At 38.8% G+C, this 18,423-nt stretch overlaps 2 protein-coding genes across 3 annotated transcripts in view; both read right to left on the reverse strand.

Annotated features, from left to right (window-relative positions):
- Positions 1 to 7,691, reverse strand: part of fryb (furry homolog b (Drosophila)) — a 61,190-nt gene extending 53,499 nt beyond the window's left edge. Inside the window, exon 1 of the mRNA XM_056398156.1 lies at positions 7,661 to 7,691. The gene's annotated coding sequence lies outside the window, so the exon portion shown is untranslated. The remainder of the gene's footprint in view (positions 1 to 7,660) is intronic.
- Positions 7,692 to 7,857: 166 nt separating this feature from the next.
- rxfp2a (relaxin family peptide receptor 2a) overlaps positions 7,858 to 18,423 on the reverse strand; it is a 61,722-nt gene continuing 51,156 nt past the window's right edge. For both annotated transcript variants that reach the window (XM_056398158.1, XM_056398157.1), the window contains exons 16-20: positions 17,158 to 17,303; positions 16,698 to 16,793; positions 14,503 to 14,671; positions 11,689 to 11,907; positions 7,858 to 11,498 (exon numbers count right to left, since the gene is read on the reverse strand). In XM_056398158.1, coding sequence (XP_056254133.1) covers positions 11,233 to 11,498; positions 11,689 to 11,907; positions 14,503 to 14,671; positions 16,698 to 16,793; positions 17,158 to 17,303 — 896 coding nt within the window. In that variant the 3' untranslated portion in view covers positions 7,858 to 11,232. The remainder of the gene's footprint in view (positions 11,499 to 11,688; positions 11,908 to 14,502; positions 14,672 to 16,697; positions 16,794 to 17,157; positions 17,304 to 18,423) is intronic.

Consider the following 18,423-nt stretch of genomic DNA (forward strand, 5'->3'; position numbering starts at 1 on the left):
CTATACATGATCTTTCTATTCAACTAAATTGCAACAGTAATTAACTTGTATAGGAGGCATTACTGCGACCAAATTACATGCATACCTGAGGATATGTTGTTAATTTTAGTGTTTGGCAAGTCGCACATACACTGATGCTGAACATGTTAAATGTTCACAGACGTAATTGCTTTCTGCCAAAGTATCTGATCTTGCAGTACTATATGAAACTTGTAGTGACAACAGCATTGTTAAACTTTTTTATGGTTATGTTTAGACACAGCTCACAGCTCTTGTTTAAGATTAGGGAAAGATCACGGTCTGGTTTAAAAAACACAGACGTTCACTGTGATTTGTGTGTTTATTTACATTTAACCAAAACCACAATTTTTCCCTACCTCAACCAAAGTGCTTTTGTTGCCTAAACCTAACTACAGATGGGACTCTGAATGAGAACCATGGTCTCTGCTTTGATATTTGTGCACATAGCACAGCCACTAGTCACCCCAACGCCTCTGAACACGATCCAGCCAAAAATTACATTTCTTACAATGTGGATTTGCTCTTGGAGTTTAGCTGTATAGAAATGTCATTTCCAGGAGACACGGATGGACAAAAACTATTGGCCTATCCGTCTGCAACTGTCCATTGTGAGTTTGACAATGTTATACAAGAGCAAGTACATGGTGGTGGTGAGCCCCGTCCTGAAACATGTACATGCAGGACACTCTGAATGACAGGCACACAGGGAAAAGAAGTTCGGGGATAGGATATGTCCCTGTATGCCTGATGGCCAATCTAACTGTGGCTGTTTTTATTCTAATGGCGTTACCAAAGACAGGCTGTTCATTGGCTGCGCCAAAGGCTTGGGAGTCGACGAGGTGTTTCAACCAACAAATGTCGTCGTTTAAACATGTCCTTTAACATGAGGAATTCATTGACGCACATGAAACAAAACTGAAAAGATAACTATGAAACTATGATTACTTCATATTGATGGGAGATATTTTTCTCATTCCTTATAAAAACATACAATTTTAAGCGAGATGTTAAAAGAGACATTTTTAACAGCTTGCTACTGTTTCTGAAATGTGCTTCACTGCCAACAGAGCAGAAAGGCGAAGGACAAGGTCTGTTAAAACACAATGAGGGTGCCTCCTTAAATCTGGAAAGGAAATAGTTAAAGGTGGCAAACAAGCAGAGGGAGGCACAGTGCCAAAGTCAGTTAGAGAGGCGTGCCATCCCCGAGGGGAGTACAACAGCCAAGTATTAAGACACTCACTCTTACACACAAACACACACAAACAGGAGATTGTTTTTGCCTTTTCATTAACTGACAACTCGGGCCAACCAATCAAAGACAACACACATATTAACCAATCATCTTCAGGAATGTGTTGGAAAAACAGACCCGCATGCTTTTATTTACTTATTTTTGTCTACTGTGGATAAAAATCTACTGTGTATGTTCATCTACAGTTTGCAGATGGAAAACATCATATGTAGGGTATGTTTGATTGGCTCTGGTTCCACAGTGGTTGATGGATGATAATGGACTACACTGTGTTTCACTGACAAGATACTCAGGTTTGTCACAATCCTGTTTGCTTAACCTGATTAGTCAGTCATGTTTATACTGAAACGCTGTCAATCTTACACTTCATACAGAATAATCCCATCTACTCTTCCCTTTGTTCTTCCCCTGAGTCTTTTACTCTGTAATGTATTCTTTTCATTATTTTTACATTGGCTAAAAGGTGTATGAGTAGATAGTTGATACCATTGATGTGAGATAGAGCTACTGACAAGATTCAAATTATACCCTAAGATGTGCAATCACAGGAAATGCAATTAAATTCACAAACAAATTCCTGGTGGTCAATTCTAAAGGCTCGTACATCACAATTATTCCTTTTTTACTTTCTTAACTTAATTTTTTTCATGAGTTAGTGAGCAGGCATTGCACATAAGTCCGCCTGAATATGAATTATGAGCTGAGCATCACCTTCCACCCACTGTTCAGACATGCTTTGGTTGACTGGGACAACCAAACACACCCAAACAGACACACAAAACCACAGGGTCATGGCCTGTTTTAGCCTGAAATACTGGGTAAACAATAATGTCTTATGATTCCTCAGTCTTTCTTTTTTTTTTTTTTTTTTTTTTTAATTCCATTTCTCTAATGTCCCAATAAACAGAATTATTTCCCTGCTAATGGGGGCATGGAGATGTGGTGGCATCTAAGGTCACATGCTAAATGGAAGTCGAAAGGAAGCTGTGAGGAATGTGGCGCAATCATTTTTTGGCACTTGCTATTACCATTAACAATCTCATTTGCACCTTCATTTCCTTATTGTTTCTACTTCGTCATCCTCATTACCTTGTGGCGGTGCTGGAGTTACATCATTGTTACCTCACATTTGACAAATTTGTGCTTTTAAGCATTTTAAATTAATTGTCATGAATTGTTCCTTTAAACATGTTACCAGCGGGTTCGTCACACCTTTTTCATCTGTGTCTTTTTCTTTTATCCTTCTTTCAAACCGAGGCAACCTCACCCCACAAACCATTTCTTCTCTCATTATCACCCTTCCACTTATCATTTAAATTGCACCCTCTGAGACCTCTGCTACAACGAGAAGCCTTTTATTTCTCGTGTCACTCAAATATGTTCCCATGTTAGCAGTTGCCCAGACCGCCCTCCGCAACCCGGTCTAACAGGAGAACTGAGAGCATAAACAAGTTTACTTTGGGCTTATGCACTGAAGCAAGACTCTGGTTCAGGGGTTCACTGGGATGAAGGGTAAAATTAATGACAGCAGAGCCTCGCCACAAGAATCAGTCTCTTTGTGATGCAAAGCTGCATTGTCAGTTCCCAGTTGTCGTCTGACATCTACTCAGAGTACATATAATCAAGTACATATTTTCAGTACTTCATGTGCAAATAAAAATACGGAGAGCATGGCTTTGAATAGGAGCCAACAGCAAACTTTTTCTAATATACTTTACATTATTATTTATGATATTATAAATTATGTATACATACAGCATTGGTTTTTGGTGTAGAAATACTCTTAAACAAAAGCATAAAAGTATCAGCATCTAAATACGTGCCAAAAGTAGAAGTGCTCATTATGAATATCCCATTTCAAAGTAATGTACTGTATTATATTATATAATATAATATTATATTACATTATATTATATATATATTATGTTATATACTGCTAGTTAGCCTGTGAATTTCCCTCTGGGCATCAACTTAACTGAACCCTTACAGTAATAAATTATACACATCTAGTAATATACAGTGTTACATTATAATGTTTTGTTGATTATATTTTGTATTATTAGTCAGAATCTGCAAAGTAACTAGTAACTAAACTAATCAAATAAATGTAGTGGAGCAAATAGTAGAATATTTGCAGTAGCAGAAAACGGACATTATTAAATTAAGTATCACAAAACTTAAGTAGTGCTTGAGTAAATGTACTCAATTACATTCCACCACTGGTTTTGGGTTATTGTATGTATTGGTGGGTTCTTAACAGTGGTTTGAACAGTCACAGTAACTGATATACAGTTCATGTTTATTTTTACTGCATGTTTATACAGGCATTACACTGAAGGTGCTGCACACACACCCTCTCAGAATGAAAGCAAAACTTTCACTTTCCTTTCACTTCTCTTTGCAGTGATTCCTTTTTGCAACTGTCCTGTTCACGTGTTTGGAAGCTTGGAGAGGTCATTTAAAACTGTGTGATTCATTAGCAGGTACCTTGACAACAGTAGCCTGATTATCAGACTGGACTGCCGTTTCCTTTTAACCTCACTTTAATCTGTGAACATAGAAGGGATTATGGGCAGTAATTCAGAGGTCTGAGACCAGGCTTAGGCAGCAGTATCAGAGGATATAAAAATGTAGTCATAGTGCAACTGCAACAACTATGATCAGTTGTTTCGGCAGTAGCAGTAGTCTGACAGTAATCACAGTCAAATGTCCTTCACCTTTGTTTTTTTCTCCTATTGTCAACAAGCCTACACACTGGCACTGCAATGGTGCCCCCTTGAGCCTATTAGAGAAATAATAATTCTGCTCAAGAAATTAGCCACAGTCCTGATTCAGAAGGTCAGGAGGTATTTGGTTGTTTGTTTTTAAGTACTATTGCTCCTTTGTGAATAAATCTTTTTTTTTTTTGCTTCGCTCCTGGATTGACAAAAACTGCTTTCCGTTCAAGCCTGATCATTTTGTACTATATAAAAAAAGGTGTATTAATAGACACATTTAAAATATCTGCTCTTGTGATTGCTAACCACTGACGACAAATGACATAAATATAAAAATATAAATACTTCTCTCTCGATAACCATGCAAATAAGACTGCTCATTTTGTACAACATAACAAAAAGTGTATTCATAGAGAAATTTAAGTTCACCAAGACTGGGGGACCTCAGTTTAAAAACTCAAAGTGTTAAAAACCTGTAAATTACTGTGAATTTTGAAAGGAAGGAGAGGGAATATGCGCCACCACATTCATTAAATCATGCACAAATATTAGCCATAGATGTGCACATACAAACACACACAGTACACTATGCCCATCGGCCTTTTCATACAGATATAGAGTTGTGTTATGTAACATCACCTCTGGGGTCTCTAATGTGTACTAATGGACTAATGGATCAGTAAACAGCCTCAGAGCTCCATCAAATCTAACAGCAGTAAAACAACATTCCCTGAACAATTATATGAAGTCCTAAAACAAACAAACCAAATAAAATAATTCTGCATGAAAACTCTGCGTAAATATGTCAACACTAGGCAACAGCAGGCTTATTATATCATTTAAAGTAAAAGAGTATTCTCCTGATCTCTACACAATATTGAGGAGAAGAGCTCGCCCATAAAATAAGCGAGAATCTGTAACACAACAGCACCTGAGGCAAAATCACAAAGGGAGTGTGATAGTAAGGAATGTTTGTGTGTGTGTGTGTGTGTGTGTGTGTGTGTGTGTGTGTGTGTGTATGTGTGTGTGTGTGTGAAATGTCTCTGTATATGTGTGGACCTGTGTTTGCCTGGCAGAAACACCAGGTTATGTAAGCCGGTGGGAGTGAGGTGCCCAGTGGTATCTATGGAAACGATGACAGCGAGGAAAGATAGATAGTTCACCGGCTGACTGAGGTTCACCAGTCCAGAGTTTGGGAGGTCAAGTACAGTTTCTGCCGCTTTCCCACTGGCCTGGAGGAGCTCAGTAACATCTTTACAGCAAAGTAGCTAATCAGTGGCCTGCACATGTCGGCAAGAGAGCTGACATGAGCGAAAATAGAGCACTGTGTCACTGGGTAAAAGTCAGAGACAATGCAAGAGACCGTGAATTTGAACCATGATATACACTGTCAACACACATGAAACCCATTTAACCATACTGTCCCTGCTTTGAGCCATGACTGTCACAATGTCACACTCCCTCCATCTTTCTTTGTCACACTCTCCTGTCAGCTAACCACTGAAGACAAAGGCCATGAATATAAAATACAAATATATGCATCGTGGTCCCTGATTAGATGGTTCTTGCACAAAGACTGAACTGTTTCATTATACAAACTAGTGCTATCCATGGTTCTGCTGAAACCACACTGTACCAACATAACTGAACCTCCAAAATAGGGTGTGTAATCCATATTTAGAAGACCATATTTTAGCATACCATATACGTTTTACTATAACATATAAAAAGATTTTTTGAAAGTGATAACGCCATCATACTCAGGAATTACATCTGTTTAGATTCATCTATTTTCACCCAGGTCGTAAACTGTCAAGCAAAGTGTGAAACAATCCACTGGTACTGGTAAGTGTACAGCTGGAGACATTTCACTATTCATCTACATGGCCTCTTCAGTTCTGATGCCTAGGCTGTTAAGTACAAAGAGAAATGCACAGACTCATACATAAGTGGGATTAAACAGCCTCTCTACAAATGCATGGTGTTGTTTGAGGGGAGCTCAACCATTTACAATCACTTGCATGATGGAAAAAACACAGCTTTGTTGTTCCTGAAGCATTGACATTTTAAAGGTTTCGACACAACACTGTTGATTAATGGCTTTACTGTAAACTACATTATATTTTTGCATTTGTTTCTTATCTGATTTTTTTTTTATCCTGACATAACGTTACTAAAAGAGTTAAATGAGTAGTGTGGTATGTATTGTGCTAGTTATAGCCAACCTAGTGGGGCACACAATGTATTATAATACACCGCCACATGCTTTCCAACATACATGTGATTAGAGAAGATTACTACAACTAAGTCATTAGAAAACCCTAATTCCTTACATTTTTTAAAAATGCTTTTGCATTATGTGGCTCCACTGAATTCTTACTGAAGTTATTCCCTGTACCATATCAACTTTATGATAACACTTATATGTGTAACCTTACATGAAAATGATATAAAAAAAATTATGTTTTGTAAATTGGTGAGAGCGATGTAGGAGTGGGGGGATCGTCACAGGGGCACAATACCGTGACATACATGACATAGTGTCTGTGTGTGTTACTTGTAGCGTAAGTCCAGACAGAACAATGGCGTTAACTGGGTCGCCAACTGGCTGTGCCAAACAGCTGGAGAGATGGAGAGGGAGGCTGATTGAGTCATGAGGAAGGAGGGGAGGGAGGGTGAGGAATAAGGAGGACTGGGCTAAATAGGAGCATGAACAGACCAGGCTGAACAAAACTAGGCAAAAAGGGGGTCATGCCTACTGGTTCACTTCAGAGCAAACTCACCAAAGTATGTAAAACACAACCAAAAATATTCATATAGATAAATATGTATGACCCCATTTTGCTAGATGATAATAAATGAAGGAGCCTTCAATAAGTGCTGGTGCCTGCTGTCTGGCTGCATCTGGGTGCATGTAATGTTAAATAATACATGTTCAAACACTGCCCTTCTCTCACCAAATATTCAAGCTGACTCCTGAGCATCTCAGCTGCAGAATAATAAAGTGCACAGCTACTCAGGCGGGATGATGCGCGCCACTGGACCATAACCAATTTAAGTTTCACAATTTCAAGGCAACCAATAACTATGTCATCATCTGTACAATGAGGAAAAACATTACAGCAGTGAGTGGTCAACGGGCTCCGACGTGGTACCAGACAGACACTGAAACCGTTAAGTTATGCTACCCTCCGAGATGTTTTTCAGTATATTACATTTATACCCTCAAACTGTATTCGTTAGCAACTAGTAGTAGTGACTTCCCTGGTATTTCATTAAGGTAAGCTAACTAGCTGGTAGCTAACATGCAGTGTAGCATATTATCTTTCAGCGCCATCACGAAGTGTGTATTTACAATCAGCGTCGCTCTTAACATAAAGACTGTTGCTTAGCTAATCCTGCCTCACAGAGCAACGCGGCATTGTTCGCTGTGTGAGTCCTACCAAGGAAGCATGGGAGCGTGTGTAGGTAAGTCACATTTTCTTTTACATATATTGGATGTCGACCACTATAACCAGCTATGCCCGTAGCTAACTCGGTGGCTAACGAGCTAGTACAAGCCCCCTGTGGCAGTTAATCGATGTTATATCAAGACATTTCTTTGTAGTCAACACAGAGCCATTAAACACCACCAGACACAACACTAATGCGACATTAAACCGAACGATACCTTTTCTGCGTCGAGCTTGGCGACTATTGGATCATTTCCTGGCACGGATTCTTTGTTTATGTGATTTTGCGGCTTGTTTTCATCAATCCGTCTCGTCTCTCTCCTCCAGGAGTCGTGCCGCCCCGGCTGACAGCACTACTGCTCGGGATGATAGGGCCCCGCCCTTAGCAACCAATCAGATGCCGAGGTTCTGGAAACTGAGGCAAGGGACGTTTCCTATTGGTTGGCCGCTGTGTCCATCAACGTGTCGCTAGGGGCGCACCTTGGTCCAAGGGCAGGGCACCTGCCATGGAAGGATGCTGAGCGCCGCAGGTGCAGCCAAAATAAGTGATGAAAGAAATGTGGGAAGAAAACAGAAAAGACATGTTGTAGCGTGATAACAGACACGTTTACCACAAACAGCTGCACAAACAAATGACGAGATGAAATAATCAGCCTCTTCTCTTGACAATGAATTTGTGCCAAGGTTTAATATGCCTAAGAGGCACACATCAAAATCAGCACTTTATTTCATAAAGTGAGCACTTTTTAAAATCAAATTCCACATATTTAAACATAAAAGTACTCTGCAAATTTGAGAATGCGTTGAAGATAATGCCATGAATAGCTTTCATTTATCAATTTGCTTGCAACAAGGTAAACAAAAACAAAACAAAGTAAAATCAGTATTTGGTGTAATCACCCTTTGTCTTTAAAACACCACAACTTCTCCTTGGTACACTTTTGGGGTCATTGTCATGCTTCAGAATGAATTTGGGAACCATCAGATGCCTCTTAATGGTACAACGGAAGACCAAAACTTTACTGTCACATATTTAGTCTACATTTTTAAATTCTCAGTCCATTAACTCCTCTTACTGATCTTACTTGCAAACCTCTTAATGTCATTATCCATAACTCAATGGACTACGCTTAATTAATACATTTCTATTTAACATGCGATCGCATTACTTATTAATGCTCATATGGCAGCATTAAACAACTAACAGCTCTCATGAGGTCTTAATAGCTCATGGGAAATGGAGTGTTGAATAAAATGATGAGTTTTATCTGGATTAAAATAAGAACCTGCTAAAATGCTACTGTCCCGTGCAACATCAAGATGTCCATTTAGATTGGAATATGAATAGAAAACTCTATTATAAACTGCTATTATGTCTTTTCAGAAAAACAGATGAAAGAGACAAGGAAGTGGGGCAGTTCAGTTCTCCGCTGGGTGTTTGAATTAGTTTTTTTAGTCGTTTTAATAATTTTAGAAAATAATTACTTTGTCAGCTTTGTTCCTCTGAATTTACATCCCGGCTTATCTTATTTTTGCTGTGTTCTTTTTTAGGTTACAGGAAGCTTTTATCCGTTTCTTATTGTTCACAAAAAAGGGCAAAAATACTTATATATAAGTTTGTTCCCATCCGTTTTCTTTACTTTATTTTTTCAGACAAAGTGTCATCTCTGTGGGGAGACAATTAAACACATAATTTTCCAACCTGTCTTCAATAAACACAATGATATAAGGAACATAAGCTGACAAGACCCTCTCCTGTCCCAAATATTATACAACAAAAACAAATATATGCACATCTTCACAGCCTAATAGGGAATGATAATCCTTATTTCATCAGAGGGGGTTCCTTTGCAGAAATGTGACATCCCATCTCTTCATAACATCCATTGTCTTGTTCCTCTTTCACCATCATTCAGTTGTTGATAACTGCTATTGAATTAAAGTAAAGGACAGTTTAAAGAAAAACCATACTGTATTATATACATATATATCCAGCAAAACTGGAACAAATCAAACAAATTCCCGTATGGATTAGTCAATTAAAAGTGATTCAAACAATAATTAATCCAGTCCAGGTCAGTCACAAACTCAGGTGGTCTGCATAAAAAAAAAATGTATGATTTAACAGTATCAAAATGCTGCAGCATATCGGCTCAGGTTCCTAAATAGTCCGAGCACATGATGTGGATGTAGATGGAGTGTGCAAAATGAAATGTAACAAACAAGTGATGAAAAATTCAGATTATTCCCCCTTATGTCAGCACAACATAAAAAAAATATAGCAAAAATAGGCATCAGTTTCAAGTCAGTTATATAATTCATTAGCATTCACATTTTTAATTAGATTTAATTTTTATGTTTTGACATAATGCAAATGCAAAAGCCCAGTTTACATAGTCATTTTCTTTCTTTTTTTGTTTTACCACGACATTTAGTATAATGTTGGTAGGGAAATTTTAATGTTCTTCTGCCCTTCAACACAAACCTGTCAAAAATTTAATTAATGGACAAACTATTTAAACTTTATCATTAATAAAATCATAATTTGTGTAAAACATTATCAGTTAATGTGCCATTAAACATTTCATAATCAGATTTGTTTCATGAATTAAACATTTGTTGCATTTATATAATAATTTTGCTGGATATATACATCAAACCTGCCTAAATGCAAATTAACTCCTTCCTTTGCGGCTTCATTTCTACATTCTTGTGAGGAGGAGAATCTAGACGAGGCGTATTCAAAATTAAATCCAACCGGAAAAGCTAATAAGGCCAGTAAACCCAACATCTGATGGAGCATGAGAAATTACCAGAAGGAGAAGACAGAATAAGAATAGCAGAAATACAGTGAGAGGAAGCAGAGGGCATCATAACTGTAATGGATTGTTTGGATAGCATAGTAAGCACATAACGTTAACTGCATTCATTTGAATCTGAATTTTCTCATGGAAGATATTGTAATGACATGTAAAGTTGACTTTGCATTTGCATTTGGATGAAATAAAAAATGCTAAAGCTGGGTTTTAGCATTTGGATTTCAAATATGTATTCATTTTTGCTCACATTAAATTAAACAGCTGGTTTTCATTTTCATTTGCAAGCAAGCTTTATAATTCCATAAAGAATGTCGGAGTGCTACATTTTGTGCAGTCCAAGAGTCATTCTTTGATTTTGTTGAGACTGAAACCATTAATCCTTGAATCTATCAGCTCAGCATCTGATGAGCTTCACATTTGTGACTCAGCGAGCTTCATCCTCCAGTCACTCCATAGAAAATGGAGTCTGTGAGACGTTTTGTTGCTGGTCTCCCAGTTCCTTCTCCTGCTCCAGCTCCAAAATCCGACCAAAACAACTGAATCTTGCTTGACTTAAGACATATTACGTCACTGTACACTATGTGCTGGTATTTATTCTTTCATCCATCCACCTTTCTTTGCTATTCCTATTTGTTGTTGTATATGTTCCCCTGGAACAATATCAAATGTATGGCCACATAAGCATGAAAGCATGGAAGCGACTGTAGCTCATGTGGGTTGGTTGGTGGTTTGATCTCTGGCTCCCTGGAAGGAGACACTGAAGAAAAATGGTGAACTGCTTTGGACAAAAGCATCTAATTGTTGTAATTTTTTTACAAAATGTGGAGCATGTCAGAACAGAAAGAGACAGCTCAGTGATTGTTTATCTTGTTCCAGTTGGAAGCCAAACTCAGTACTAGTGCAACTGTCACGTAAGATCTAGCAGTTTTAGACCCTCGACCCGTAGTTTACCAAGAAAGTTGCGGCCTCCCTCAGGCGTAGCGAGGATCTGCGCCGGTCAGCGACACCCGCTGGAGGTAGGCTGGCTGCTGGTAGCAAGGAGCCCGTGACATCTCCATGAAGATTGTGGAGGAGGTGAGGCTTTTGCGGTCTTTTTTCAAGATGTGTCTCCTCTGCCAACGGCAGAGTAAGAGTTCCACCTGCTCTCTGAAGAAGCTGGTGGTCAAGGTGTAAAGGATGGGGTTCAAGGCGCTGTTGATGGGAAGGATGAAGATGACCACCCAGCTGGAGATGGTTCCTAAAAGAGATCAGGAGAAAAGTAGTAAAGATTTTTTAGAAGTGGATGCTTTCCATAATACCATTCTATGACCAAAGGATTCAGACAATAAAGCACTGGTGGCAGGGTGATGTAGTGACATGTGAAAGTAATCATAAATGTCTAAGATGTAAATGTAGCCTAAAACACCCAGTTCTGTTTCATTTCTTACCAGGTATCTCCACCTTCAACAGTGAGAGGATTTTCACCAGGAATATAGGAATCCAGCAGAGGGCATCAGAGAACACTATGAAGAAAAACCTGTTGGCCACAGCCACATCTCTGTGAAGTCTGCTCCTCAGGTCTGTCGCATTGATGCCAGTTTTATAGATGGAGTAGAACATGCTGGAGTAGGAGAAGACGATCACCAGGAATGCCACCAGGTTCAGACCTAAGGAAAGGCACATGCTATTCACACACATAAATGCAGTGGTGGAAGAAGTGTTCAGATCCTTTACTTCAATTAAAGCACAAATACAAGTCAAAGTCATTCATTCAAAATCCTGTTTAACTAAAAGTATCATCAGCAAATTGTACTTAAAAGTGTCCAGAGTGTCCATTCTGCAGAACATTGGCCCCTGAAACTGATATATTGATAGACATTATTATTATTATTATTATTATTATTAGATATTACTAATCTGTTACACATTTGTATGAAATTTTTGGACTTTTTTTTTATAATCATGACATTATTTTATTTACTTATTTATGTCTTTTGTGTGAAGGGTCACATGCCAAAACAGTCCACTGTATTTTATAAGGTCATCTTCTCTTGTTTTTTTTATTTTACTTTTTATAAAAAAATGTATCTTACACAATAGCAACCACAGTAAGTACAATATTTCCCTCTGAAATGTTGTATAAGTATAAAGTAACATAAAATTGAAATATTCAAGTAAAATACAAACTTGTAATTAAGTAAAATAAATCTACTTAGTTACATTCCACCACTACATAAATGTGCATACGACACAAGTACAGTATATACAGCATACTTCCTTAAACACATACACATATTTGAATATTTCACGCATGCACTTGATTTTAGTGATGAAACAACAAGCAGCACCTCTTCATATTAATTCACAGGATTCTTATTTTAACAGCCTTGTGATGTAAACGCTGGCACCATTTTAGACAGAATATCTTCATCACTGTTGCCAGACAGACTTCGACTGGTTCTCAGTGAGAACACTGAGTAATAAGACCCCAGACTAATCATGCATTGTTGATGGAGCCATGCTTTTTGCTGTGTAACAACCCAAGATAAGGTGCAATGCTATTCCCTGTTCTGGTAGTTGTTTGGCATACAGGGACAATGTGTAACAATATCAGTTACAGTGAGATCAGTTTTCTCTTGGAACTTTCAAGACAAAAAAAAAACTGCATCGTATTCACCTGCACATTATTAAATACAAATCCTGCAGTATTTTTGTTTCTTTCATTTAGTGTTTTACAGAAGTTTTAATTTCAATTTTTCCATGATAAGACACAGCACGGCTTATTGGATTAAAACATCATTATCTAATCGCAGTGTGTTGTGCATTTAATCACTCCAAGGTGTGCAAAAGTTTTAGGAACTAAAAGTAAAGTGAAGATACTTCCAAAAGTAATGCCATCAATATTTTTTATTAATCAAGTAAAATGCAGTACACAAAAAAAACCCAAATCAAATGAATACTTGATGCGACTACCCTTTGCCTTTAAAAACAGCACCAGCTCTCCTGGGTACACTGGCACACAATGTGCTCAGCTGGTAGGTTCTGTGTGGGGCCATACCATCTGTTGCAGGAGTCCTTTTTCTTCTTCATGGCTCTGCCTGTATGTTTGAGCTAATTTTTATTCAGTTCAAACTTTTGCATAGTACTGTATTAATAACGGAACACGTCAATTTCCCTCAAATGCTATAAACAAACCCCAAAAAAGCTACAACCAACTTTTTAGTCAAAGATGTTAGAGATATGTAAGAATGTGAAGCAATTTACATGTAGTAATTGTTTTTGGAAAAATAAGACCTTCCCAACCTTCCACGACAACAGCCTGTGGATTGATTTCTATGTAAAGGACTGGCCAAATTTTTTGAGAAAATCAGAAGGATGTAAGGTTTATACTCACTCCCAAGTGCCTTGCCTCAATGCCTCTCTTCTGCTCCGCTACAGGGCCAACAGTGAACAACACTAGCAAACGTTAGCTTAAAAATGGAGTCTGCTAACGTCAAAAAACCACTGGCTCCCAGTACAATACAGACTCCAACACAAACCTCATGTAAGCACAAAAGAAACACAAGAAAGTTTTATCTAGTGAAGCCCTTTTGGCCAAATGGGAGAGCAACATCGGGGGAAAACTAGGGTCTACATCAGCATCATCAACATCTTTATAAATCCCATTTCAAAAAAACAGAACGTTAGTCAAACTATAGTCTCGCATAAGCAGACCTATCTCCACACTATGTTTTAGCACTGTGCCAACACTGGAGAGTTTTTACCATCCCCGTCAGCCTCTTCACTGGCCCTCCCTGTGTGCCTGTCATTCAGGGTGCGCGTGATAGAGTGCTGCGTTCAGGGAGTCCCGCTGCCACGATAGAAGTTCCTTCCATGCACTCGCCATTACGTTGCCACTGGTCTCTCAGTCCCAATTAACCCATTCAAAACTCTGCGGTCTGGAAGCAACAGAAGGGTAGACTGCTCATTCTTCTCCTCCTGGTAATCATTAAATCGCCAAGCACCAAACAGCGCAGAATTTCTCTCCCAGTCTGATCATCATGTCACTGTTTTGGCCAATGCCCCTAATGTGCAGTTGTGGCTACCTACACATGCGTGCGAGCAACAGGATGCTGACTGCAGTTCACTCAACAGCCACTGGTGACATTAAAAACAAGGGTTTTCTAAATGTTACATATAGAACCTTTAATTGCTAAATATTGTATTGACTGTAAAATAAGCTTTTTGGGGGAAAAAAACAACTGTTGTTTTCTTAAATTTACCCAGAAAAATCCCTGTGGAATATCCTTTGGCAGTAGGTTTTTCTTGCCTGTCAGAGTGCAGGGGGAAGCAGACTCCGTTACGTCCATAATAATTTCCAAACACGTCCTCATTCATTAGGGGCACAGCAGCAATAATGAACCCCAGTAACCAGATAGAGGCCAGGACCACCTAGCAGCAGGATGACAAACATGTTGTTAGAATTTCTAACAGGATACTCTTCAAAGCCAACAATGAAAAATAATTTAAGAAAATTCATCACTTTGATTTCCACATTTTCACTGACTGAGCTTACTACAAACATTTAGTTCAGTCTAGTTGTCTCCTGTTGACTGACGTCTCGGGCTGTACCTCCATCTGGACTCACTGAGAAAGCCAACAGTAGGTGGCAGAGCTTTCTCACAGAGCAGACGGACTCTCTTTCAGTCAGATGGATACAGGAGCATTTAAAGCAAATGGCTATGAATTAGATTTGGTTCAAAATGGCCAGCTCTTTGAGGGAGTGCTCAGAATCCGGGCAGCAGTGAGGATTCTGCTGGAGAACTAATCCCTGATAACAAACATTGATCTGAGTTATGTCAAAAATAACAGACTGACTCAGAATTCTGTGCATGGCATCAGTTCCACGCAGTGAAGTTTACAGACTTTAAATCTGGCAAACACAGAGCAGAGCACTGGTGTTTGATCAGTACTGGATCCTCAGACTCTCTGCCTTGAGGCTAATCAGTATTGGTTGGATAAAAAGCAGATTGTTGCATCCCTAGATTTATCGAGAATGAATTAAGGTATGTAAGGGTCAAAGCTAGAATGAACCCATCACTGCCTGTAGGCATGCAAAATAGCTTTATTAGCAGAAATGAGTGACAGTCAAATTCTCCCTGGAGAGAATCAGCGCCAATAGTTGAATACCGGGCTGACAAAATCCTGCAAGCAGCAACAGAAGTAATAGCTGATATGGGATAAGTGAAAAAGAAGGTTTAGCAGATTTTAAGATATTAACAAGAACACAGACATAAGTGGAATATGCATTGCAGTGAATACGTTTTATTGTGTGCCACAGGCTCCATTTTACAGAGCAGGTGCGATGTGTCTGCCTGAACATTTGTGTGTGTGGTTGTGAGTGGGATGTTAGTCTATATCAAGTTACCCCTGAGGAGAGCATGGCCAGCAATCCAATGGTCTGACACTCTACACCTCTCCAAATTTACATCAAACACTCCAACAAAAAACACCCATGAGGCAGTCTGCACTTCCTCACAGAGCAGACGGACTCTCTTTCAGTCAGATGGATGCAGGAGCATTTAAAGCAAATGGTTATACTGTTAGATTTGGCTGAAAATGCTCAGCTCTTAAAGGGAACGCTCAGAGAACAAGCAGCAGTCAGGATTCTGCTGGAGAACTAATCCCCCATAACAAACATTGATCTCAGTTACTTCAAAAATAACAAAAATATAGCAAATAAAGAAGAGGCTGGGGCACGAAACGCAAATGAAACAGCTGAAGTTACACTATGCTTTATACATATATGAATAATCTTTATTCATATTTACTTTATATACACAGTCTGTGATCATTTGTGATCTTTATGTGATCATTACGTTTTTAAGTATTTGAAGAAGTTGAGCTGAACTGAGAGTTTTCTTTCCTTCCTGAAGCTAAAAGGTAAAAAAAATGAAGAGCTGCTTTGATGAGGATCTTTATTAATCTTTTAATCTCCATCTTTTTAAAGAGTTTCTGAGTAGATGTTTTTACACGTGCCAGGAGAGTCAAGTGACAGCATGTTTGCCTCAGCTGTACTAATAAAGTTATCGCAGTGTCATTTGTATTGAATTTTTCATTTGCATTTTTGCATTTATCCAAACATAAAGCTAGTGTAGCAAAGACTCTCTGACCCAAAGCTGAGATCCCGCACCTCCACACATTAAACAGCTTTCCTGGCTCTACCTTGCTGTTATTTGGGTTTGCTCTCCATGTAATTTGTCTATTTCTAAATGCGGCTACATCTACAGTTCAGTGTGTTTCATATTGAGCCCACTGGAGCGGAACAGCACATTTCTTTTCAAAGACAAACTCCCACAGGAGCAGATGCAACTTTTTCACATCAAATGATTATTTTACACAACAAACAACAACAAGACTCCAACAAATTCATGTGAAAATAAGACATGTAGCAGATTGTATTAGTAGCATAGCTCACCCCAGTCTGAAGTTTGCCCGGGCGCAGATTGCTGAAGGGGAAGACGATCACCAGGAACTTTTCCATAGTCAGGTAGGTCAGGAGGAGAACAGACACCTGAAGGAACACACTCATTATAATCTTAGGTATAGATCATTTTCCTTCCCTGCACATAGACATTGTTTTCTAAGGAGGATTGAAACTTGCTTCAGATAAACAATTGCAACAACATTAATCTGATTTATTGCTGTGGTAGAGTTCCAGTGTGTACAAATGCAGTCTCCTTGTCTGCGCCTTCAAGTGCTTTTGTTAAAGCTTTTATTCAGCGCCTATAGCTGAACACTGGGCTGTCATAATGCTGGAAGCACCAACAGCAGTAATGGCTGATATCAGTGAAAAAGCAGGTTCAGCAGATTTTAGGAACTTAAAAAAAAAACAAACATGTGTGGAATATAACATATATTAATCTATATTAAGTTACCTCTGAGGAGAGCATGGCCAGGAATCCAATGGTCCGACACTCTACGCTCTCCATCCAGAGCAGGGCGTTACGATTGTACTGCCCGCGAAACTTTACATCAAACACTCCAACAAAAAACAAGTACACACCCATGAGGCAGTCTGCACCTGGATGACAAGAGAGAGTGACATAGAAGAGCACATTTACGGAGAGAAGTGCTCTGTGTGGGTTTGCAGGTGTTGAGGTCCATCTCTCAGCTGGTGGCACCTCCTGAATCCAGAGCCCAAAATTTCTCATTAAAATGCACACAACAGATTATTTCTGCTCTCCAGAGCAGACAGGAGTTATCACTTGCATGGGACGCTCACACATGCACTGCATAATTGAGTGTCACTGTATGTGGGTGGGTGAGAAAGTCGATGAGTCATCCAGTTAATTTAAGACTTAAGGAAGCCACCGTGACTCTTCTTTTTAGTTTTCCTGCCACACTGAGAGTCTGCAACAAGATTAAAAATAAGAATAATAGGACAAAGGGTTCACACTACATTGTTTTTGTTTTTTTCTTTAAAAGATATAACCTGAATGAAAAGGTGAGAGAGCAGAGCGAGGGAGGTGAAGCCTGGAGGACGAGCAGAACCCAAAAGGAGGAAGAGGAGTGAGCGGGAGGGTCAGGGAGTGACAGGTTTGAGGCTGACAAGAGAAGTAAAAAAAAGAGAACTGATTGAGAATAGGGCACTGAGAAGAGAGGAAACAAATGGTGCACGATGAGGGAGTTACAATAGGTGTGTAGATTTGTTTTGTTTTTTAGAACAGCTTTCTTAAACGCACTTACATCCCTGTCAGAAAGGATCAGTCTTTTGAAGTGCTCGTCTTTGATTTATACAGCACACCCTCTGTGCTATGTGGAATTTCATTTTCTTCTTCTTCTTGTCTTTTCTCTTTTTCATTAAATAAATAAATCTTATCCCTTTCCAAACTGGATTTATATACTTGTGAATACATTTTTACTTATCCAAAATGAAATAGAAACGAATCCTTGCTGTGCTGTGCTGTCTTTGTGTTCATACAAGGTATAAAACTAGCAAGCCTGAAGATATTTCCACTCACTCCAATCACCTGAGTGTTTGATTTGATGCTACAGTCCCTCAGTCTTTTCTTTTTCAAATATACATAAAACAGCTGTGTAATAATAACTATAACTGTAAGAATGACAGGGCAACTACAACAATAACAATCTTGTTGATCATCGTTTTCTTTTTTTTTTACCTGCACAACTCTCCATTAAAC

Source organism: Seriola aureovittata, chromosome 15 (assembly GCF_021018895.1).
Source record: "Seriola aureovittata isolate HTS-2021-v1 ecotype China chromosome 15, ASM2101889v1, whole genome shotgun sequence".
Classification (NCBI taxonomy): Eukaryota; Metazoa; Chordata; class Actinopteri; order Carangiformes; family Carangidae; genus Seriola; species Seriola aureovittata.